We start from the raw sequence: 26,428 nt of genomic DNA, 5'->3' as shown, positions 1-26,428 counted from the left end.
ATGGTACAACTTTAAAAAGGGTGACTTGGCAGTACAGAACTAGAGCATTGCTGAAAAGAGAGACATGAAGTTTTTCATCATGTACTCATCAGGACAGACGTGTGCAAGGTGAAAAGCTTTGACAGCATATCTTCATTTTTCACTAATAAACTGTTTTAAAAAGAGGTGCAGGAACAGAGATTCCTGGAGCTGTATGCACTAAAATCTTTGAAAGTGACAGGATGCTTTGAGAAAGCTTTTAAAAATGCATTTATATTTAGCTTGGATCTTTGACTTTAGAAATAGAGACTGCTGTGAAATCATTGACCTTTGTGTCCCTGGATGCTAAATTAGCAGTCTGTGGAGATTATAACAAGGTACAGGATGTTCCAACGCTTGTTATATTGGTTCCCGCCTAGTAACAAGGGTGGGACCATCTGGGAGTGCTTTGATAGGTCCCCAGATCAGTTAAAGGTTCAGTCAACAACTCTTCTTGAGGCAGAGAGTTTGAGGCAATCTGCCAGCTAAGTGTCATAAAGACACAAGGGACAGAAACAGGTCCCAGTTAAGCTAAAGAAAGGGCCGCCCAAAACAAACTTTAAGTAAAGAGGGCTACTGGGGCAAAGGTGCCCCTTTAGAGCAGTGGTGTCCTGCTTGGCATGGCCATAGATCTGAAAGTGGGCTTGTAAGCAAATGGGTGTACCCTGGAATCCAGGGAGAAGGAATCTCAGAAGGCGAGATGGAAACCCTGTGAGGTGGGCCATTGTTAAAGATGACTGAGTGGCAGCAACCTTAGGAGAGGATTCCAAAGAGAGATCTTTAAAGGTGAAGCTGGGAATCCCTCGTGAGTCAGAGTTTCAATGAGATTCTTTGACTTGATGATTCTGGATGGATTCTTGAGAAATCCATGGACCCTGCCTTGATTGCATCTGTCATTTACTCTATAGCATGGCGTGTTCGACCATTGTTCATCTGTCAATTCACATGTACCTCATACTTACCCTGAATGTTAAGAGTATAAGATACATATTGTATGTTGTTTCATCTTTCTAAACTTGCATGGTAAAGTTTGTTACTCTTTGCTCAAAACTAGTGGAATCTCTTGTGGCTTTATTCTAAAAGCAGATGTCTTGAATCTCAACCTTTATCTACTTTAAACAGAACGTTATTGGTCCCTAACCGGATCTTTCCCCATGTCCCAGGTCTGGCCAAGGATCGTAACAAGACATATAGCACAAAAACAAGGAAGTGATGCTAAATCTTTAAAAATCACTAGGCCCCAGCTAAAGTATTGTATCCAATTTAGAGACCACACTTTAGGAAAGCAGACCTAAGACAGAGACGAGGAGGAATTTCTTCTCTCAGAGGGTGATGCATCAGTGGAATTGCTTACCACAGGAGGCCATAGAGGCTGGGTTGTTAAGTATATTCAAGGCTGAGATGGCCAGATTTTTAATCAGTAAGGCAATTAAGGGTTATGGGGAAAAGGCAGGAAAATGGAATTGAGGATGATCAGATCAGCAATGATCTCACTGAATGGCAGAGCAGACTCAATGTGCTGAATGGTCTACTTCTGCTCCTACGTCTCATAGGCTTACAGAAAGTGCAGATTTATTGGAATGATGCCAGTTATCTGGAACTTCAGTTATGTGGTGAGACTAGAAAAGCTGGGGTGGTTCAATTTAGAGCCAAGAAGATTAAGGGGAGCCTCAATAAAGCTGTTAAGATCATGAAAGGTTTGGATACAGTAAATAAGGAGAAACTGGTTCCACTGGCAGCAGGGTCAGTAACTGATGACACAGATTGAAGGCGAATGGCAAAAGTGCGAGAGGCGAGATGAGAAGATAAATCTGGATTACAGTGCCTGAAAGACTGGTGGAAGCAGAAACAATGAAACTTTCAAAAGGAAATTGGATATAAACATTAACTGGAAGTGTTTTCAAAATTATGGGGAAAGGGCAAAGAAGCAGCATACGAACATATGAATTAGAAGCAGGAGTAGGCCACTCGGCCCCTCAAGACTGCTCCACTATTCAACAACATCATGGCTGATCTAAATGTAACCTCAACCCCACATTCCTGCCAAGAATCTATGTAGCTCTGCTTTAAAAATGTTCAAAGACTTTATTTGCACCACCTTTTGAGCAAGAGAGCTCAAAGACTCACAAACCTCAGAGAAAAAAATTCTCATCTTGGTCTTAAATGAGTGACCCCTTGTTTTTAAATAGAGACCCCTCATTCTAGATTCTCCCATAAGAAGAAACATCCTCTCCACATCCACCCTGTCAATACCCCTCAGGATCTCAAAGGTTTCAATTAAGTCGCTTCTTACTCTTCTAAGCTCCAGTAGATACAAGCAAACCTGTCCAGTTTTTCCTCATAAGACACTCACCCATTCCTGGTATTAATCCAGTAAGCCTTCTCTGAACTGCTTCTAACACATTTACATCTTTCTTTAAATGAGACCAGTACTGTACACAATACTCCAGATGTGGTCCCTCCAATGCCCTGTACAACTGAAGCATAACCTCCCTACTTTTGTAATCAATTCCTCTCACAATAAACAATAACATTCTATTAGCTTTCCTAATTACCTGCTGTACCTGCACACTAACCTTTTGTGATTCATGCAGTAGGATACCCAGATCCCTCTGAATCTCAGAGCTCTGCAATCTCTCACCACTTAGATAATCAGCTTCTTTTTTATTCTTCCTGCCAAAATGAACGATTTCACATTTGCCCACATTATACTCCATTTGCCAGATCTTTGCCCACTCACTTAACCTATGTCACTTTGTAGCATCTTACCTCCTCTTCACAATTTACTTTCCTACCTATCTTTGTGTCGTCAGCAAATTTAGCAACCATTCCTTCGGTCCCTTCTTCCAAGTCATTTTTATAAACTGTAAAAAGTTGAGGCCCCAGCATTGATCCCTGTGGCACATCACTCATCACATCCTGCCAACCAGAAAAAGACCCATTAATGCCAACTCTCTGCTTCCTATTAACTAGCCAATCTTCTATCCATGCCAATATGTTACCCCCTACACCACCAGCTTTTATTTTCTGCAATAACCTTTGATATGGCACTTTATGAAATTCCTTCTGGAAATCTAAGTATGGTACATCCACCAGTTCCCCTTTATCCACAGCACATGTGACTCCTTCAAAGAACTTCCAATAAATTGATTAAACATGATTTTCCTTTCACTAAACCATGTTGACTCTGCCTGATTGCCTTGAATTTTTTCTAAGTGCCCTGCTATAACATCTTTAATAATAGCTTTCTAACATTTTCCCTAAGCTAACTGGCCTATAGTTTCCTGCTTTCTGTGTCCATTTTTGAATAAAGGAGTTATATTTGCTATTTTCCAACCTAATAGAACATTCCCCAAATCTAGGGAATTTTGGAAAATTATCTCACTAGCATCAACTATCTCACTAGCCAGTTCTTTATAGACTGGAGGGTGAAGTCTATCCAGACCTGGGGATTTGTCAGCCCGCAGCCCAACAATTTTCTCAAACCACTTCCCCGGTGATTGTAATTTTCCCGAGTTCATCCCTCCTTACCATTTCCTGACTTACAGCTATTTCTGGGATGTTACTTGTGTCCTCTTAGTGAAGACCAAAACAAAATACCTGTTTAATTCAACTGCCATCTCCCTACTTTCCACTTTAAGTTCCCCAGACGCACTCTCTGTAGGACCAACGCTCACTTTGTTAAATCTTTTCTTATTTAAATATCTATAGAAACTCTTACTATCCCTCTTTATATTACTGGATAGCTTTCTCTCATACTCTCATACTCTAATTTTTCCCTCTTTATTAAACTTTGTCATTCTATGCTTTCCAATCTTCTGACCTGCCACCTGTCTTTGTGTAATTATATGCTTTTTCTTTAAGTTTGATACTGTCTTTAATGGTGGGCCCTCCTCTTGGAATTTTTCTTTCTCATGGGAATGTATATATTCTGTGTATTCTGAAATATCCTTTTAAATGTCTGCCACTGAGCCTCTATTGACATATCCCTTAACCTCATTTGCCAGTTCACTTTAGCTAGCTCTGCTTTCATGCCCTCAGAATTGTCTTTATTTAAGTTTAAAATTAGTATTTTGTAATTAGTAGTCTTGGACACACTCGTTTCTCCCTCCAAATGAATGTATAATTCAATCATATCACTGCTACCCAGGGGGTGCCTTCACTAGGAGGTTATCAATTAATCCTAGCTTGTTGCTCAATACCAGGTCTAGTATAGCCTGTTCTCTGGTTGGCTCCAGAACGTGCTGTTCTAAGAAACTATCCCGAAAATATTCTATGAACTCATCTACGCTACCTTTGCCCGTCTAATTTTTCCAGTCTATATGTAAATTAAAATCCCCCATGACTTTTGCTGTACCTTTCTGGCAAGCTCCCATTATCTTTTCTTTTATACTCTGTCCTACAGTATAGTTACAGTTAGGGGGCCTGTACACCACTCCAACAAGTGACTTCTTGCCTTTATTATTCCTCATCTCAACCCAAACCACTTCTATATCCTGGTTTCCTGAACTTAAATCATCCCTCTCTAATGTGATACCATCATTAATTAACAGTGCCACCCCTCCACCTTTTCTTCCTAAATGACACATACCCTTCAATGTTCAGGTCCCAATCTATGCCATCCGGTAGCCATGTCTCTGTAATGGCTTTGAGATCGCACTTATTTATTTCTATTTGCGCTATCAGTTCATCTGTTTTGTTTTGAATGCTATGTAAATTTTGGTACACAGTCTTTCCTTATGTCCTTGTATTATTTTTGTAGTGTCTAGCCTTTATCTGCTGATTTACTCTTAGATTTGTACTCTCTGTCCCTTCCTGTCACAGTCTGTTTATCATTTCCCACATTAATACCTTTCTCTCTTGCCTTGTCTTTACTCTTCGGTTTACTGCATCTTCCCAAATTCGATCCCTTGCCCCCACTATTCGGTTTAAAACCCTCTCTACTTCCCTAGTTAGGCTGCTCGCGAGGACACCAGCCCCAGCACGGTTCAGGTATAGATCGTCCCAACGGTTAGATCCCACTTTCCCCAGTACTGGTGCCAGAAACTGGAACGCACTTCTCCCATGCCAATCTTTGAGCCACGCATTCACTTCTCTAATCTTATTTGTCATATGCCAATTTGCAAGTGGCTCGGGTAATAACCCAGAAATTATTACCTTTGAGGTTCTGCTTCTTAATTTGGTGCCGAGCTCATCATACTGAATATGCAGAGCCAACTTCCTCATCCTGCCTATGTCATTGGTATCTACATGGACCACGATCACTCTAGAGAGACCACTTGCTGAGTATGTGCCACGTTGCTGTGCAGAGGACATCAGCATCTTAAATTTTACTACTTCGGTACACTTCCAAGATGGAGAATGTAGAATCATAGCATCACACAGCACAGAAGGAGGCCATTTGTTCCAACATGCCTGTGAAGACTTGGAGTTTGGTGAGATGGGGGTTCGGTGAAGGGAGTGATGAAGTTGTTCGTTTCCTCTTTCTATCTTTCTCACCCCATAGAAATTGGTTCTTGTTCTACCACAGGGAAAGTAGTCTCCCACCACAAGTTCCTCTCCAGCCCTGAGCAGATTTCCCAAACCCTAGTACTGGGCAGGCAACAAAGCCATCTGTACTCTCGCTCTTTGCTACAGAGAACAATGTCAATCCCCTTTACTACACTGTCCCCTACTGCCACTACATTCCTTTTTGCTCCCCCCACTTGAATGGCTTCCTGTACCACAGTGCCATGGTCAGTTTGTTCATCCACCCTGCAGCCCCTGCTCTCACCCAAACAAGCTGAGAAAACCTCAAACTTGTCGGACAATTGCAGAGGCTCAGACTCCTGAACTCCTGCCCTCTGGGTCCCCTTATTTGCCTCACACTCGCAGTCACACCCTCCTGTCCCTGGCCACTGACCAAATCAGAAGACCCTATCCTAAGCGGTGTGACTGCCTCCTGGTATAAAGCATCCAGGTAACTTTCCCCCTCCTTGATGTGTCGCAGAGCCTGCAGCTCAGCCTCCAGCTCAATGACTCTGAGCCAAAGCTCCTCAAGCTACAAACACCTACTGCAGGCGCGTTTGCCCTGGATCACGTTATCCAGGAGTTCCCACATGCTGCAGCCTTGATATATCACCTTTCCTGCCATCCTTAATGTGTTTTAAATAATTACGTAATTATATTAATCTCTTATTTATGTTGCTTTCTTATATATTTTATTAACTTTTCCACCAAATTGCATACTATTTTAAACCTTAGGAATGGAACAGAACTAACTCACTTATCAGATACTCACCAAACAGCTAGCTCCTTTCTCTGTAGTAGAGCAAGAACCAATTTCTATGGGGTGAGAAAGATAGAAAGAGGAAACGAACAACTCCTTCTCAAATACACTGCACGGGCGTTGATTACCTTGTATGCTTGTTTTCAACATGACATATTCATGACAGATAATTAGAAAAATGCCATTTAATTAACAAACTCATATCTTCTATGTTTAAAACTTGCTGATCTCGATGGTGCAGATTGGATTCCAAACCATCCGACCTTTTGATGATACTTAGAAGGTTTCCATGCTGCTGTTGGCCCCCTCTTGGTCTAATGTACCACAAGCCACACCCAGCATGGGTGATGGGCAGGCAACTGACCCCCAATTGAGCTCTAGTACACCAGTGAGCATGGCCTTAGATGACCCAAGCCTTCCAATTTCCCCATCCAAGCAGAAGGAGGGCCCGACTGAGCTCTTCAACTTCCCCCGGGATGTAAAATAAAGTTGAATAAATTTGCTGTGGGAGGTTTACAAGCATTGGCCCATGTGTACTGCCCCTTCCTGGTCATTTTTTTAAAAATTCATTCATGGGTCGTGGGCATCGGTGATTAGGCCATCATTTATTGCCCATCCCTAACTGTCCTTGAGAATGTGGCGGTGAGCTGCCTTCTTTAACCGTTGCAGTCATATTTGTAGGTACACCTATAGTGTGTTAGGGAGCGAGTACTAGGATATTGACCCAGCGACTGTGAAAAAACAGTGATGTATTTTCAAATCAGGATGGTGAGTGGCTTGGAGGGGAACTTCCAGGTGGTGGCATTCTCATGCGTCTGCTGCCCTTGTCCTTCTAGATGGTAGCAATAGTGGGTTTGGAAGGTGATGTCTAAGGAGCCTTGGTGGGTTCCAGCAGTATATCTTGTAGATGGTACACACACTGCTGTCACTGTGCGTCGGTGGTGGAGGGAGTGAATGTTTGTGGATGGGGTGCCAATCAAGCGGGCTGCTTTGTCCTGGATGGTGTTAAGCTTCTGGAGTGTTGTTGGAGCGGCACTCACCCAGGCAATTGGAGAGTATTCCATCACACTCTTGTCTTATGCCTTCTAAATGGTGGACAAGCTTTGGGGAGTCAGGAGGTGAGTTACTCGCCGCAGGATTCCTAGCTTCTGAAATGCTCTTGTAGCCACAATGTTTAAATGGCTGGTCCAGTTCAGTTTCTGGTCAATGGTAACCCCCCCAGGAAGCTGATACAGGGGGATTCAGTGGTGGTAATGCCATTGAATGTGATGGGGCGATGGTTAGATTCTCTCTTGTTGGAGATGGTCGTTGCCTGGCACTTGTGTGGCACAAGCGTTACTTGCCACTTGTCAGCCCAAGCCTGGATATTGTCCAGGTCTTGCTGCATTTGGACATGGGCTGCTTCAGTATCTGAGGAGATATGAATGGTGCTGAACATGCGCAATCATCAGCGAACATCCCCACTTCTGACCTTATGATAGAAGAAGGTCATTGAAGCAGCTGTAGATGGTTGGGCTTAGGACACCACCCTGAGCAACTCGTAGAGTCATATTGCTGAGAATTATGATATAATGAGAAAGGCGAGCTGAGAATATACTTACATTGGTGATGAAGGTCCCGTAACACTGCACAATGTAAGGACAGTCATGACTTTTCAGCACCACATCCAGGTCCATGAGGATCCGTTTGTTCTCTTCCTTGTTACCTGAGCGACGCATTTGCTAAAAATAAAACAAAAACATCAAACACCAAGAGTATGTGCTTTTCACCTTCCTGCTCTACACCAAACTAAACCAGAACCACCAGAACAGCATGGAAGAACACCCAGCATGCCTTCAGTGTAATCCAGGCGTAACACGGCGTCATACTTCATCAGAGGTACAAGTAATTTAAAAACTATAAAAAGTTAGCCCACTAGAGTACAGCTTTCTTTAAATTATCTCAAGCATGGTAATAAAAACCCGTTTCCTTGTAAAAGTTCATGGTATGTATGCAAACTGTGCTGGTTCTACAGCAACTAGCTGTATACTGATCAGGCATACACTGTTCAAACTGTACACATTCGCAAGCTCTCGGGATGAAGTTAGTATCACACTCAGTCTCTTTCACTATGAACAGACAGCACTTTGTAAACTGAAATGACTTTCTGATCAGCTCCTCAGTTTTAACATTACCATTTCATAATATTGTTCCTTACAGTACAGTATTTGACCCTTTGTTAAAGTGCACCCTACAATGTAGTAACAAGGCAGATTTAAATGATAACACCTCCCCCACTCCCCCACTGTGAGACCTGTCTCCATCAGCACTTCCAACCAAATGTGATACAGCCCAAAATACTCTCCCCAGGTAACTAATTGTGGAGGACACTCACTGACCTTTTTTTAAGGCAGTAAGCTGTGACGATTTGAAGCGCACTGTCTAAAAGGGCAGGGAAACAGATTCAACAGTAACATTCAAAAGAAAAGTAGATAAATACTTGAAAGTTAAAAATTACAGGGCTACGAGGGAAATGCAGGGGACTGGGATTAACTGAATGCCTCTACCAAATTTCTAGCACAGGGACGATGGGCAGAATGGTCTCCTTCTGTGTTATGCCATTGTGATACCATAACATGGAGTGATGAGCTAGGGCACACTATAGTCAACAAATCTTTAATCTTCTGTGATGCTTGTAAGCCATTCTTTCAAATTGCCCCTCTGACGATTGGTACGGACCAGCTTTTCCACCAGAGTGCGATATAGCCCAAAATAGGCTCTCCTAGATAGCCCAGTGCAGGGTATGCCATGATTTTCAGGAGATACATAACAACATTCTCACACAGCCATCCACAAACAACGAGCCTTGTTACAACACCATTCTTCCTTTGAAAACAACCTTTTGAAAAAATGTCACGCTAAAATGTTTTCTTCAATTCCAGCAGTAACATCAGACCAGACTAAACATAGACCCACATTTTGAATGTATCCTGCTCTCCTTTAATCTGTTTGGCTGTGCCTTACTTACCTTCACTGCTATTATGTGCCCCGATTTCTTGAACCTCATTTTCCAGACCTGCCCACACGTGCCACTGCCAATCTCGCCCAGGTTTTCCAAGTCACTGATTTCAGCCTGATATCTCTGGCACAAAGACACAAAGCAGAAGAAGCCATACAATAATTATGATAAACAGTACCTACAATATCCCATTACCAAATTAGAAATATGTCACATGTCATTACACTGCTCCACAGAGTTCAAGTACACAAATATACAATGTGGAGTTACTATGAGGGTAGATCACTGATGTCCCAGGATTCAAACCTCTGTATCAAAGTGCGTTAACTGAGGATATTTGTATTTGGAAAGGAAAACTTTCCATTTTCACTTCTCAGCATTGGCATGGTTTTAACTTAATCTTTCAGAGGATGTGAGTGTCGCTGGCAAGGCCAACGTTTGTTGCCCAACTCTAATTGCCTTTGAACTGAGTGGCTTACCACACCATTTCAGAGGGCAGTTAAGGGTCAACCGCATGGCTGTGGGTCTGGAGTCACATGGAGGTCAGACTGGGTAAAGATGGCAGACTTCCTTCCCTAAAGGACATTATTGAACCAGATGGGTTTTTTACAACAGTTGACAATAGTTTCACAGTCAACATTACTGAGAATAGCTTTGCAATTTCGGATTATTAATTGAATTTAAATTCCACCAGCTGCTGTGGTGGGATTTAAACCCATGTCCCCAGAGCATTAGCCTGAGCCTCTGGGTTACAAATCCAGTGAGATTACTACACCACCACCTCCCCATTTAGCACTTCTCGTACCAACCAGTATCCAGTGCTCCCAGTTTCAACCCAAGCGCTGGTATCTGGCACTCCCAGTGCCAATCTCAGCACTAGTACCCAGCACTCCCAGTACCTATTCCAGCACTAGTACCCAGCACTCCCGATGCCAATCCCAGCACTGGTACCTTGTACTCCCAGTGCAAATCCCAACACTGATACCCGGCACTCTTAGTGATGCAAGTGCCAAGCCCAGCACTAGTACCTAATGCGAGTGCTAATCCCAGCATGATTCCAGCACGAGTGCCCCGCATTCCCAGTGTTGGCATCCTGGGACACAGTTGAGATACTGCACAAGTTAACATCACAGTATCACAGCCATTGCTTGATGTATACAACATGCACACTCTCCACCTTCAGTGGTGGCAATTGGAGCTAGGTCATTCAGGGGTGATGTCAGGAAGCATTCTTAACAAGGGTAGTGGAAATCGGGAACTCATTCCCCAAAACGCTGCTGAGACTGGGATCAGTTGGAAATTTCAAAACTGAGACAAAGATTTTTGTTAGGAAGTGTAATAAGAGATATGGAATCAAAGCAGGTAGATAAGAGTTGAGTTTCAATACAGACCAACTATAATCTAATTGAATGTGGACTCGAGGAGCTGAATGGCCTACTCCTTTCCAATTTTCCTACTGGTTTCTCCACATAGTGTAGTAGTGGTGAGAGAGAAATGGGACTGCATCATTTTAGTGAAATACTGACAGGTTTATTCTGCTATGTGTGACAGAGCCCAGTTACAGCCAAACACATCACAAACCAGGATATACATGGAGCACAAGTAACAACTAGCATGCAACTTACCTGCCCTCCTATCGTCAGGTACCCAGTCTGTTTCATAATCTCTTGCAGCTTCTGCTCAATCTCTATACTGTGAATAGAAGCGTAATAGGTGGGTATGGACACAGAAGAATTCAAGAAACTAAAATGAATAGCAAACAGCAGGCTCCGTTTCCAGAAAGCAGGTCAATCCCTCCTTCCCAATACACACAGCACATTACCCCATCAATGTGCTGCCAAAACAGCTTGTGAGATAAGCGACTAATTCAGCATTACTCAACAGATCTCCACTCATCGTCACACTTCAAAGAATCATAGCCTGGTTACAGCATAAGAGGAGGCCATTTGGCCTGTCATGTCTGTGCTGACCCTCTGAAGGAACAATTCACCTAGTACCACTAACCTGTCCTTTCCCTGCAGCCCTGCAATTTTTTTCTTTTCAGATAATGATCCGATTCTCTTTTGAATGCCTCGATTGAACCTGCCTCTATCATACACTCAGGCAGCGCATTCCAGATCGTCAACACTCGCTGCATGAAAAGGCTTTTCCTCATGTTGTCATACAAACATACGAACATGGAGCAGAAGTAGGCTACTTGGGCCCTCGAGTATGTACCGCCACTCAATAAGACCATGACTGATCTGATAGTAACCTTAAATCTGCATCCTGCCTACCCCCGACAACTTACCATCCCTTTACTTATCAAGAATCTATCCACCTTTGCCTTAAAAATATTCAAAGACTCTGCTTCCACCGCCTTTTCAAGAAGAGAGTTCCAAAGTTTCACTACCCTCTGAGAGAAAAAAATTTGCCTCATTTCTGTTTTATATGAGTGACCTTTATTTTTAAACAGTGACCCCTGGTTCTAGATTCTCCCACAAGAAGGAACATCCTCTTCACATCCACCCTGTCAAGACCCCTCAGGATCTTATATGTTTCAATCAAATCGCCTCTTGCTCTTCTAAACTCCAGCGGATACAAACCTAGCCTGTCCAACCTTCCCTCATGAGACAACCCACCCATTCCAGGTATTAGTCTGGTAAACATTCTCTGAACTGCTTCCAATGCATTTACATCCTTCCTTAAATAGGGTGACCAATACTGTACACAGTACTCCAGACATAGTCTCACTAGTGCTCTGTATAACTGAAGCATAACCTCCCTACTTTTGTAGTTAATTCCCCTTATAATAACTGATAACATTCTATTAGTCTTCCTAATTACTTACTGTACATGCACACTAGCCTTTTGTGATTCATGCACTAAGACACCCAGATCCCTCTGCATCTCAGAGCTCTGCAACCTGTCACCATTTAGATAATGTGCTTCTCTTTTATTCTTCCTGCCAAAATAGACAATTTCACATTTTCCCACATTATAGTCCATTTGGCCAGATCTTTACCCGCTCACTTAACCTATCTATATCGTTGTGTAGTCTCCTTATGTCCTCTTCACAACTCACTTTCCTACCAACTTTGTGTCATCAGCAAATGTGGCAACCATCCCATCCATCCCTTTATCCAAGTCATTTCTATAAATTGTAAACAGCTGAGGTCCCAGCACTGATCCCTGTGGCACACCACTCATTACATCTTGCCAACCTGAAAAAGATCCATTTATGCCAACTCTCTGCTTCCTGAGAGGCAGCTGTAAATCAGGATATGGAAGACGGGGAGGAACTAAGCAAAATTACAATCACCAGAGTGAATTGTTGGAGTTGCAGGCTGACAAGTGCCTGGGTCCTGTTGGATTCATCCTAGGGTCTTAAAAGAAGTGGCTAGTGAGATAGTTGATGCATTGGTTTTAGTTTTCCAAAACTCCCTAGATTTGGGGAAGGTTCAATTAGATTGGAAGATAGCAAATATAACTCCATTATTCAAAAAGGAAAGGAGACCTAAAGTGGGAAACTACAAGCCAGTTAGCTTAGCATCTGTCATAGGGAAAATGTTAAAAGCTATTACTAAAGAAGCTATAGCAGGGCACTTGGATAAGTTCAAAGTAATCAGGCAGAGTCAACATGGTTTTGTGAAAGGGAAATCATGTTTAACTTACTTATTGGAGCTTTTTGAGGAAGTAACACGTGTTGTGGATAAAGGGAAACTGGTGGATGTGCCGTACTTGGATTTCCAGAAGGCATTTGATAAAGTGCCACATCAAAGGTTATTGCGGAAAATAAAAGCTCATGGTTTAGGGGTAACAGGATGCAAAATACCTGTTCATCTGCCATCTCCTTGTTTTCCATTATCAATTCTCCAGACTCACTTTCTATAGGACCAATACTCACTTTGTTAACTCTTTTCTTTTTGAAATATTTATAAAAACTCTTAACCATCTGTTTTTATATTTCTGGCTAGCTTTGTCTCATACTCTAATTTTCCCCTCATTATTAATCTTTTAGTCATCCTTTGCTGTTCCTTATATTCTGTCCAATCTTCTGGCCGTCCACCTGCTTTGCACAATGATACAGCTTTTCTTTAAGTTTGATACTATCTTTAACCTTTCTAGTTAACCATGGATGGTGTGCCCGTCCCTTGGACTTTTTCTTACTTGTTGCAATGTATCTATTTTGCCTATTCTGAAATATCCTCTTAAATGATTGCCACTGCATCGCTATTGACCTAACCCTTAACCTAATTTGCCAATTCACTTTAGCCATCTCTGCTTTCAGCCTTCATAATTGCTCTTATTTAAATTTAAAAACATAGTCTTGGACCCACTCCTCTCTCCCTCAAACTGAATGTAAAATCAATCATATTATGATCGCTGTTACCTAGGGTCGGCTTCATTAATTAATCCCATCTCGTTGCACAATATCAAGCCTAGTATAGCCTTGCCCTGCCAGCTCCAATATGTGTTAATTAATTAATAATTGCTAATTAATTACAATTAATAAAGCCTACAGTTCCCAATGGGTTTTGGTACAGCCAGTAAACTTTATAATACTGATAAAACTAATAATAACAGTTACTGGTTTACCTGCTCCTTCTGCTACACCAAAGTGGAACTCAGAGGCTGGAAGCTGAAAAAGAGTAAAAGAAAAAATGCACCTCCTCCCCATCCTTCATCGAAGTCCCCACTCAACACACTTACTTTTTGCAGTAAGCCTTCCTGAAAGCACCTCTTTCCCCCTATGCACTGAATTCCCACTTTGAACCAAATTCCCAAATATGCTCACTCAGGCTGAAGTCTCTCAACTTTAGCCGTGCGCTTTAAAAGTCCCTCTTATTTAGAGCTGTGATGGGTCACTCTCTCATTGTCATCGCTTCTTTTTCCAAGTACCTTAAATCTATACCCTTTGGTTTTCAATCCTTCCACCAATTCTCTCTGTCTACTCTCCTGACTCCTTATGATGTTAAACAACTCTATCAAATCTCCTCTCAACCTCCTCTTCTCCAAGGAGAACAGTTCCAACTTCTTCAATCTATCTACGTAACTGAAGTTCCTCATTCCTGGAACAGTTCTCATGAATCTTTTCTGCACTGTCTCTAATGCCTTCATGTCCTTCCTAAAGTGTAGTGCCCAGAACTGGTTGCAACACTCTAGCTGAGATGAACCAATGTTTTGTACAGGTCTAACATAACTTCCTTGTTTTTGTATTTGCTGCCCATATTCATAAAGCCCAGGATGCCTTTTGCTTATTAACCACTTTCTCAAACTGTCCTGCCACCTACAATGATTTATGCACATATATACCCAGGTGTCTCTGCTCCTACACCCACTTTAGAGTTGTACCCTTTGTTTTGTATTTCTCTCTGCATTCTTCTTACCAAAATGAATCACTTCATACTTCTCTGCATTAAATTTCATCTGCCACTTGTCTGCCAATCCACCAACCTCTCTATGCCCTTTTGAAGTTCTATATTATCCTCATGGTTCACAATGCTTCCAATTTTCATATAATCAGAAAACTTTGAAATTGTGCCCTTTACGCCAAGGTCTAGGTCACAGATCTATATCAGTAAGAGCAGGGATTCTCACACCAATCCCTGGGGAAATCTACTTTAAACCTTTCTGAAGTCCAAAATACAACGGTTCACCACTACACCTATTTCCTGTCATTCAACTCATTTTGTATCCATGTTACTACTGTCCCTTATATTCCATGAGCTCTAATTTTTTCCGTTGTGTGGCGCTTTATCAAATGCTTTTTGGAAGTCCATGTAAACCACGTCAACATAATTACCCTTATCAACCCTCATCAAAAAATTCAAGTTAGTTAAACCTGATTTGCCCTTAACAAATCTATGCTGGCTTTGCTTAAATAAACTGCATTTTCCCAGGTGGCTGTTAATTTTGTCCCAAATTATCGATTCTGAAGCCTCCCCACCACCAAGGTTAAACTGACTAGCCTGTAGTGGCTGGACTTATTTTTCAAACAAAGGTGTAACATTTGCAATTCTCCAGTCCTCTGGCACCGCCCTCAGTCTAAGGTAGATTGGAAAATTATGGCCATGCCTTTTCAATTTCCACTCTCACTTCCCTCAGTATCCTTGGATGCATCTCATCTGGTCCTGCGACATTATCAGGCAGTCCATTCAGTCCATTCTTTTTCAATTTTAAACCTTTCAAGTGTCTGAACTACCTCCTCACCATGACCTGGGCAGTATCGTCTTTCTTGGTAAAGACTTATACAAATTATTCATTTATTACCTCAACTATGCCCCCTGCCTCCACACAGGATTTCCTTTTAGTCCCGAATTGGCCCCACTCCCCTCTTACCACCCTTTTACTATTTATATCCCTATAAAAGACTTTTGGTGTCCCCTTTATGTTAGCTGCCAGTCTCTTCTCATACTCTCTCTTTGCTTCTGTTATTTGCTTTTTCAATTTCCCTCTGAACCTTCTATATTCAGCCTGGCTCTCGACTGCATTATTCCCCTGACATCTGTCATAAGCACATTTTTTCTGCTTCATTTTAATCTCTATCTCTTTTGTCATCCAAGGAGCTCTGAATCTGTGTGCTCTACCTTTCCTCTTTGTGGGAATATAATAACTTGATTATGCTTGATCCGTTTATTCTTTAAAGGCAGCCCATCGCACAGAACAGTTTTGTCTGCTAATTTTCCATTCCATTTTGCCCTCAGGAACAGGCATTGTCACCATCTCACCACAGGTGATTGCGCTGAATCCCAGCACTGACAGAAACCTACCTTAAGGCCAAACATTGATTCTAAAGAAGAGTCATGTTGTACTCGAGACATTAACTCTGTTTCTCTCTCCACAGATGCTGCCAGACATGCTGAATATTTCAAGCATCTTCTGTTTTCATTATTGAAGCTCCCGTGCCTGCCAACACATTCTATCACCAGGCTTGTCCGAATAATCACTAACATGGGGGGCTTCAGGTATGGGATACTAAAAATGAAAGCTTTTATGTTGGAGACATGAAGAATGATGGATATGATTCAGGCCTTTAAATGGTGATAGACAGAAAAAAATACAGCTGTAAGAAAGTTGCATTTGCTAGATAAAGGCAAGACAAGCCTTTCTGCCCATCTTTCTTATTCTTCCATAGGAATCCTCAATTTCCAGCATCACAGCACCTTCCTGATTTAAGACCTTTTGCCTCCATTAAGGCTTTGAAGGAATTGCTGAGTTTGTGTGAAAAGTGCTTCCCGACATCAGCTCTGAACTTGTCTTGTGCCAATGTCTGCATGTGTTACCGTGCTTTAACAGAATTAACCCAAAGTCCTATCGCATCCACCTACTCGCATTACTGAAGTGTTTTTTCTGATCTATCCACCTGTCCATGTGCTCTATCTTTGGAGATCAACCTCACCATTCCTTCTCCACATCACTCACAAGACCTGAGTTCACTCTCAGTCAGGTCTCAAAATCAATCAACCTTTCTTCAACCACCAGTCTCCCATCCTGGCCAACTGGGTTTGAAATAACCTGAATATGATCCATTCTGCTGCATTCTTCAGAGAACTGGTGATGAAGGTTTCCACCTTGGATTTGTGCTCCAGCAGTCCTAGGTCTAAACAGGGATGAAGTGCTGCTAGTTTACATGACCAAACTTGCAACAGCCTATGTGCCCAGAGGGCGGCCAGACATGGTACAGCTGCAGAAGTTCCCCCCAAGCACCACCACCACCAACAACATGAACTGTCAGTCCTGTGGGCATCCAATGCTGATCCCACATCAGACTCTCCTGTCATAAGAGGACCCACAGAACAGGATGAAGTCACCTGGAGCTTGGACAGACTCGAACAAGGAGTCAACCACGGAGTTTACGAGAAAAAGTGAGAGATTGCCTTTTCTTACCTTTCCATGCTCTTCTGCAGCAGGTACTGAGGCTGTGGGAGGCTGAGCATGTGCCGTGGGCGTGATGGGGGCGGGTGATGTTGTGGTGAGGTTTCTGATGAAGATGATCGGCTGCCAGCATCATTTGCTAAAGGAAGCTGAAGAGCTGAAAACAAGGAAATGCTACTATTACATCAAACACCAACACGTCTGCACCACAAACCCTGCCCACAAGTGAAACCCTGACCACTTTGTCATCTCCAAAGTTCCAGCTGGCCAGGCAGCAAATCCAGGCTACAAACATTGCAGAGTTTTAGCATAAGAACAAACGTAAACAGTGATCAGGAGTCAGGATGTAACCAGAACTAAAAGGACATAGAGCCACAACCAGCAACTTGGCACATTATTTATTGATCAAGCCCCAGCTGGAAATGGAGGGAGTGAGGTGGAGATGCACTAAGCACAAAATGGGAGGGTCTTCCCACAATAAAGTGACAAACTGGAAGGAGAAAGTCAGCCACTGTCATACACCTCCGTCAGCTGCAGAGAGGCAACGTCAGACCTCCAAGCTCACTTGCTTATCCTCTACGGGTGGAGAGAGGGGAATAATGGGGAGAAAAGCAATCAAAACTGGAGATGTTAATCGCTTAGGGACTGAAAGTTATGGTTTGAAATGTTCATTTCAAGGTCTGATTTCAGCCACGTGTGGGTCAATGTGGGATCCCCAAAAACAGCCACAGCTTCCTCCTCGGATTGGAATTGGATAAATGCTTGAAAAACAACAATCTAAGTGGCAGTAGGGAACGGGCAAGGCAGTGGAACTCGTTCATAGAGCCAACATTCATGGGCACTATGCGTAAATGGTCACCTTTGGTGCTCTCTGATTCTATCCCTTAGCCCTCCTGTCCTGAAGCTGCTGTTATTGAAGTCCTCCATTCCCAAGACTGGTCTTATGTTCCCTGGTCCATGTACCAACTAAGTGTGGGGAATAAATGGTGTGTATAGCGAGCTCTGCCACCTTCACTCCTTTCCACTCACAGGGTCTGCCGACCTGTCAAGTCTCTCAATAGTTACTGAAGAGGAGAGTGAGCCGTTGCTTCTAAAGCTTTCTGGCCTAAACCTGCCACCGTCCAGCTGCAGGTCCCTCACTACTGAGATGAGAGGCGGAGAGGGGTTTAATCCTGCCCACTGTCACATCTGTCACATCATAAAGTTTATTAACTCACCAGTTCACCAGGAATGGGTTGGGAGAAGGGAACCTTTACTCAACTAAATATGACTGAGTAGGGGTAGCTTTAATTCTATTCAACAAAACAGATTCAAATGAATTATAAGTTATTGGTGATAAGTAGAAAGCACAACCCAGAAAGGTGATCACAGTTACACCTGACACAATGTAGAATTATGCTACAAAGTGAGAGAGGGAGGGAATGAAGAGAGCAAGTAGAGCATGAGGGTGACGGGGTGAGCAGTGGATGTACAGCATGCATGAGCACCTGATGAGTGGGCGCTCACTTGTGTGGGGGGACTCTCAGGTGGGGTGGTGGTAGAGTTCTCAAGTGTGGGGGTCTGTCAAGTTTTAGTGGGGTACAGAGAGAGGGGGAGCTATCAAGAGCATGGGGGCTATCGAGAGCAAGAGGGGTCGAGAGCGGATGGGGGGCTGTCGAGAGTGAGGGGGGTACGGAGAGCGAGGGGGTAAGGAGGGTGAGGGGGTACGGAGGGCAAGGGGGGTAAGGAGGGCGAGGGGGTAAGGAGGGTGAGGGGGTACGGAGGGCGAGGGGGTAAGGAGGGCGAGGGGGTAAGGAGGGCGGAAGGGGTACGGAGAACAAGGGGAGTGCGAAGTGCGAGGGGGTACGGAGGGCAAGGGTTTTTGGAGGGCGAGCGGCTAAGGAAGGCGACAGGGTATGGAGGGCGAGAGGAGTACGGAGAACAAGGGGAATGCGAAGAGCGAGGGGGTATGGAGGGCGAGGGGTAAGGAGGGCGAAGGGTAAGGAGGGCAAGGGGGTAAGGAGGACGAGGGGGTACGGAGGGCGAGAGGGTAAGGAGGGCAAGGGGGTAAGGAGGACGAGGGGGTACGGAGGGCGAGAGGGTAAGGAGGGCGAAGGGGGTAAGGAGGGCGAGGGGGTACAGAGGGGGTACAGAGGGCGAGGGGGATACGGAAAGCGATGGAAGTACGGAAAGCGAGGGGGGTACGGAAAGCGAGGGGGGTACGGAAAGCGAGGGGGGTATGGAAAGCGAGGGGGGTATGGAAAGCGAGGGGGGTATGGAAAGCGAGCGGGGTATGGAAAGCGAGCGGGGTATGGAAAGCGAGGGGGGGTATGGAAAGCGAGCGGGGTATGGAAAGCGAGGGGGGTATGGAGAGCGAAGGGGGGTATGGCGAGAAAGAGAGCGTGTGCGTGCATAGGTGGGGGAGAGGCAGAGAACAAGGTTGGGGGGAGGGGCAGGAGAGCAGGGTTGGTGGAGGGGCAGGAGAGCAGGGTTGGGGGGAGGGGCAGGAGAGCAGGATTGGGGGAGGGGCAGGAGAGCAGGGTTGGGGGGAGGGGCAGGAGAGCAAGGTTGGGGGGAGGGGCAGGAGAGCAGGGTTGGGGGGAGGGGCAGGAGAGCAGGAATCGGGGAGGGGCAGGAGAGCAGGATTGGGGGGAGGGGCAGGAGAGCAGGGTTGGGGGGATGACCCCAGAATCAGAATGGGCAGTGAGTGTGTTGCATTAAAATTTATCTCAGCAACACAAGCTGCCGTTTCTCCCTTGTTGCTCTCTCCAACAGCTCAGTTCCCTCTGTCACTCTTCTCACCCTGCTCTAGCCTGCCCCCCAATTATTTCTCTCTCACTAATCTCTTCCTGTCACTTGTCTATAACCTCATTCTCTCTCAGAGGTCCTGCTGCTGATTATTATCCACTCAGTTCTGCTGGCAACACACTCATGTCCAAATGGTGCATGGGGGCAGGATTGGGTTCAGTCTGCAGATGAATGAGTCTACCGGCCCTAGGCCTGTCCGTGAAGAACAGCCCCTTGGGAGCCAGGATCAGCAAAGCACACCACCAAGAAACATTTCTTCAGGAGAGATGGAAAGAATATGGGAGAGCTCTAGTGGTAAGAAAGATTCAGAAGGAAGCCCAAGCCACCAAATACATCAGTAAAGTGGCTAGTACTTCTAGCATCTGTAGCTAATGCCCGGAAAGAATCAGCACATTAAGCTCCACAAACTCTTAACTTTTTTTTTTGCATCTATACACCGCTCTGTATCTGGGGGGCCTCTATCTCTAGCCCCTTTCCCCAAGGTTGGTCACCAAGTGCCCCAAGCTCTGTCCCATTTTACTGAACAGTGAGATATTTGGTAAATGTTGCAATGATGGGAATTAACGACAACTATGGGATGGGGGTGACCATGGCAGTGAGGAAGATGAGATTGCACAGTCTGCAGGTGGGAGTAATTTTACAATATACAACATATACAAACCAGGACAAGTCTTCACCAATGTTCTTTATTGTAAAATCTGAAAAGAAGATTATACTCAACTGTAACAAAACTGGGCAAATTTATGATTTGCTTTCCTACTTTCTAGTGCTTGTGAACATCCCAATGACCACATGGATGATATTAACAGGATTTCTCTCTCAGCTCAGACTGTGACAACACACTGATCTTGGCCGTTAATGCAAGCCTAGGGCTAGGCTTTAGCTATTGGAAGCTCTGAAGGGAAACGCTTCACAGTCCAAATTCACATCAGGTGATGAGTGAGCTGGTGCAAGATTTTAGTGAACAGATAAGGTAGTGGATATATTACTGAAGGAAGGAAGATCTTGCATTTATATAGCATCTTTCACGGACTCAGGATGTCCCAAAGTGCTTCACAGCCAATTAAGTTTTTTCCTACAAAGTTGTGACATAGGAAACGTGGCAGCCAATTTGCACACAGGAAGCTCTCACAAACAGCAATGTGATAGCTACCAGGTCATTTGCTTTAGTGATATTGGGTAGGGGATAAATATTTGGATGGGGACCAGGGAAAACATGGGATATTTTTCATCCACCTTAGAGGGAAGATAAGGCCTCAGTTTAATGTTTCTTTGTCAATGGAAACCAGTCAGTAAGCTAGATAAGGTTGAGAAAGTGTCATGGCGACTGATCCTTCCCATGAGTGGGGGCTTTTTCCTTCCTTAACTACTGCATCTAGAAAATAGAAGATGCATTCATAAATTTGCATACATGTACATTTCTTTGCATTGTGAGGAGAGAAGGATAACAGTGCCATTCTATCTCTGTCATGCTACAAGATAAATTCCAAGACTGCATGCTGTGGTCATGCACAAGAGCAGCCATTTCAATAAGAACTACAAGGAGCATGCATCAGCCAGAGATCAGTCTCTCCAGTGTATGCTTGAGTGGTGAGTAAAACAATACTGTCAAGATAATGAGTAGAGGGAGGAGACAGATAAATAGAGGCAAAGAGTAATCACAACAGATACAAGGGGAAGGAACTAAAGAATGGAACGATGAAAAACAGGAAGAGAGAGAGAGAGAGTGTGAGCGAGAGAGAAAGAGTGAGACAGCAACAAAGATCACTAGAGAAAAACGCAGAAACAAGAATAGGAAGGAGGAGATATGTAGAAAACTGCAGGAAGGAGAGTTTTAAGAATGTAGAAAGCACAACAGCATGGATACTGAAAGTATAAACCAGCAAAAGGGAGAAGAGAGAGAAAGTTACGTAGGTGCATATGATAAATAAGAGATTTGGTACCTGCTCGTTGGGATGGGGCAGGAGCAGGGCTTAGAGTGATCACTATAACTGGATCAGGAAAAGGAAAATTGGATAAATCATAATGTATCAAAACTCTGGCATAAACACAAAACAACTATTAACGGGTAAATGAAATCAACAATGAGACACAGGAGCTGAGTGACAGGCAAAAGGCAAATGGGGTGGATTCACAGCACTGAAGTCTCCGCACCTCACAGCAGTAGCCTGGCACAGAGCAGAAAATTACACAAGAGTTCAGGTCCCAGTAAGTGAACAATCTGCTCACCACCAAGTCCCATTAATTTCAGTAATATAAAAGCAAAATACTGCGGATGCTGGAAATCTGAAACAAAAACAGGAAATGCTGGAAAAACTCAGCAGCTGTGGCAGCATTTGTGGAGAGATAAACAGTCATACGGACTTGAAACATCAACTCTGTTTCTCTCTCCACAGATGCTGTCAGACCTGCTGAGTTTTCCCAGCATTTTCTGTTTTCCCATCAATTTCAAACTGGGGCAGTGTATCTCACTCTCTCTAATACTCAGGTTGTGAAAAGAACTCCCCCAACAGCTGTAGGATATCACTCCAAGGTCATTTTAAACATAACGCAAAACATAAGCTCATTTCAAAAACATACCCTTTCTTATTGCTTTCCAAAAATAAAGGCAAATGTTTTTTTATTTATTGATTAGCTTTAGAACGTGATTCAGCTGTAAAGAAATTGCAACATAATTCTGACAAAACAGGATTATTTTTATTATTAATTTCACAAAGATGTTATTCCCTAATGTTTAGATGCAATGTAATGTTTAGAGGACAAGTAATGGGAGAGCGAGAATCAGGAAGGATGTGGTAGGGGATGGATTGGATTAGTTGCACTCAAATAGTTCCTTCTACCTTACTGCTAGTCACCGCAGCTCTCAAAAATACACACGACCACATAAATACACACAAAGACACAACACCCACTGATTCCCCCCGCCACACACACATACACACATACACACATAGACCCCACACACGCCCCCAACAAATAAATACACAATGCCAACCCTCACACACGGACCCCCACAGATAAAAAACTCACAATCCCCCACCCCTCACACACAAACACAGACCTGCCCGTCGCATGCGTGCACCCATCACATGCCACTCTCACACCCCTCACATCCTCGCACATACCCACGCCTCACACACACACCCCTCACACAAACACCCACTCACACACCCCTCACACAAACACACCCCTTACACACAAACCCCTCATTAGACCACACACACACCTCTCACATGCCCACACACACACAGACCCCTCATACACCCACACACATGCCCATACACAACCACCCACACACACGAACACTTCCCCTTGCTCACACCCACACGCTCCCCTCGCACACAGCAACACGCTCCCCTCGCTCACGCCCACACGTTCCAATCGCTCACACACACACGATCCCCTCGCACACACCCACATGATCCCCTCGCACACACCCATACGCCCAGCTCGCACACACCCACACGCTCCCCTCGCACACACCCACACGCCCCCCTCGCACACACCAACACGCTCCTCTCGCTCACACTCACACGCTCCCTACGCTCACACTCACACGCCCCTCTCGCTCACACCCACACGCTCCCCTCGCACACACCCACACTCTCCCCTCGCACACACCCACACGCCCCCCTCGCTCACACCCACACGCCCCTCTCGCTCACACCCACACGCTCCCCTCGCACACACCCACACTCTCCCCTCGCACACACCCACACGCTTCCCTCGCACACACCCACACGCTCCCCTCGCACATACCAACACACTCCCCTCACACATACCAACACACTCCCCTCACACACACCAACACGCTCCCCTCGCTCACACCCACACGCTCCCCTCGCTCACACCAACACGCTCCCCTCGTTCACACCAACACGCTCCCCTCGCTCACACCCACATGCTCCCCTTGCTCACACCAACACCCTCCTCTCACTCACACTCACACGCTCCCCACGCACACACCAACATGTTCCCCTCGCACACACTAACACCCTCCTCTCGCTCACACCCACACGCTCCAATCGCACACAGCAACACGCTCCCCTCGCTCACGCCCACACGTTCCAATCGCTCACACCCACACGCTCCCCTCGCACACACCCACACGCCCCCCTCGCACACACGCACACGCCCCCCCTCGCACACACCCACATGCCCCCCTCACACACACCAACACGTTCCTCTCAGTCACACCCACACGCCCCTCGCACACACCAACACGCTCCTCTCGCTCACACTCACATGCTCCCCACGCACACATCCACACACTCCCCTCGCTCACACCCACACGCCCCCCTCGCACACACCAACACGCTCCTCTCGCTCACAACCACACGTTCCCCTTGCACACACCCACACGCTCCTTGCACACACCCACACACTCCACTCGCACAAACCCACACGCCCCCCTCACTCACACCCACACGCGCCTCTCGCTCACACCCACACGCTCCCCTCGCACACACCCACACTCTCCCCGCGCACACACCCACACGCTCCCCTCGCACACACCCACAGCCTCCCCTCGCTCACGCCCACACGTTCCAATCGCTCACACCCACACGCTCCCCTCGCTCACACCCACACGCTCCCTTCGCACACACCCACACGCCCCCCTCGCACACACCAACACGCTCCTCTCGCTCACAACCACACGTTCCCCTCGCACACACCCACACGCTCCCCTCGCTCACACCCACACACTCCCTTCACACACACCCACACACTCCCTTCACACACACCCACACACTCCCCTCGCACACACCCACATGCTCCCTTCGCACACACCCACACGCTCCCCTCGCTCACACCCACACACTCCCCTCACACACACACACACACACACGCTCCCCTCGCTCACACCTACATGCTCCCCTCGCTCACACCCACACGCTCCCCTCGCACACACCAACACGCTCCCCTCGCTCACACCCACACGCTCCCCTCGCTCACACCCACATGCTCCCTTCGCTCACACCCACACGCTCCCCTCGCTCACACCCACACGCTCCCCTCGCTCACACCCACACGCTCCCCTCGCTCATAACCACACGCTCCCCTCACACACACACACGCTCCCCTCGCACACACCCAAACGCCCCCCTCGCTCACACCCACACGCCCCCCTCGCTCACACCCACACGCTTCCCTCGCACACACCCACACACTCCCCTCGCACACACCCACACGCTCCTCTTGAACATACCCACACGCTCCCCTCGCACACACCCACACGCCCCCCTCACTCACACCCACACGCTCCTCTCGCTCACACCCACACACTCCCTTCACACACACCCACACACTCCCCTCGCACACACCCACATGCTCCCTTCGCACACACCCACACGCTCCCCTCGCTCACACCCACACACTCCCCTCACACACACACACACACGCTCCCCTCGCTCACACCCACATGCTCCCCTCACTCACACCCACACGCTCCCCTCGCACACACCAACACGCTCCCCTCGCTCACACCCACATGCTCCCCTCGCTCACACCCACACGCTCCCCTCGCTCACACCCACACGCTCCCATCGCTCACACCCACACGCTCCCCTCGCTCACAACCACATGCTCCCCTCACACACACCCACACGCTCCTCTCGAACACACCCACACGCTCCCCTCGCACACACCCACACGCTCCCCTCGCTCACACCCACACGCTCCCCTCGCTCACACCCACACGCTCGCCTCGCTCACACCCACACGCTCCCCTCGCACACACCCACACGCTCCCCTCGCACACACCCACACGCTCCTCTTGAACATACCCACACGCTCCCCTCGCACACACCCACACGCCCCCCTCGCTCACACCCACACGCTCCTCTCGCTCACACCAACACGCTCCCCACGCACACACCCACACGCTCCCCTCGCACACACCCACACGCTCCCCTCGCACACACCCACATGCTCCCCTAGCACACACCCACACGCTCCCCTCGCACACACCCACACTTCCCCTCGCTCACACCCACATTCTCCCCTCGCACACACCCACACGCTCCCCTCGCACACACCCACAGCCTCCCCTCGCTCACGCCCACACGTTCCAATCGCTCACACCCACACGCTCCCCTCGCTCACACCCACACGCTCCCTTCGCACACACCCACACGCCCCCCTCACACACACCAACACGCTCCTCTCGCTCACAACCACACGTTCCCCTCGCACACACCCACACGCTCCCCTCGCTCACACCCACACACTCCCTTCACACACACCCACACACTCCCTTCACACACACCCACACACTCCCCTCGCACACACCCACATGCTCCCTTCGCACACACCCACACGCTCCCCTCGCTCACACCCACACACTCCCCTCACACACACACACACACACGCTCCCCTCGCTCACACCCACATGCTCCCCTCGCTCACACCCACACGCTCCTCTCGCTCACACCCACACACTCCCTTCACACACACCCACACACTCCCCTCGCACACACCCACATGCTCCCTTCGCACAC

The 26,428-nt window shown here is 46.4% G+C and overlaps 1 protein-coding gene across 2 annotated transcripts in view; it reads right to left on the bottom strand.

Annotated features, from left to right (window-relative positions):
* map2k7 (mitogen-activated protein kinase kinase 7) overlaps positions 1-26,428 on the bottom strand; it is a 185,515-nt gene that overhangs the window by 109,698 nt on the left and 49,389 nt on the right. The window contains exons 2-6 of one of the 2 annotated variants that reach the window (XM_041177367.1): positions 21,872-21,919; positions 17,154-17,298; positions 10,910-10,976; positions 9,294-9,407; positions 7,888-8,007 (exon numbers count right to left, since the gene is read on the bottom strand). In XM_041177367.1, the coding sequence (XP_041033301.1) occupies positions 7,888-8,007; positions 9,294-9,407; positions 10,910-10,976; positions 17,154-17,298; positions 21,872-21,919 (494 nt within the window). The remainder of the gene's footprint in view (positions 1-7,887; positions 8,008-9,293; positions 9,408-10,909; positions 10,977-17,153; positions 17,299-21,871; positions 21,920-26,428) is intronic. The other variant, XM_041177368.1, reaches the window with a different exon arrangement.

This window comes from Carcharodon carcharias, chromosome 30 (genome assembly GCF_017639515.1).
Source record: "Carcharodon carcharias isolate sCarCar2 chromosome 30, sCarCar2.pri, whole genome shotgun sequence".
NCBI classification, from domain to species: Eukaryota; Metazoa; Chordata; class Chondrichthyes; order Lamniformes; family Lamnidae; genus Carcharodon; species Carcharodon carcharias.
This window is presented reverse-complemented; position numbering and strand designations above follow the sequence as displayed.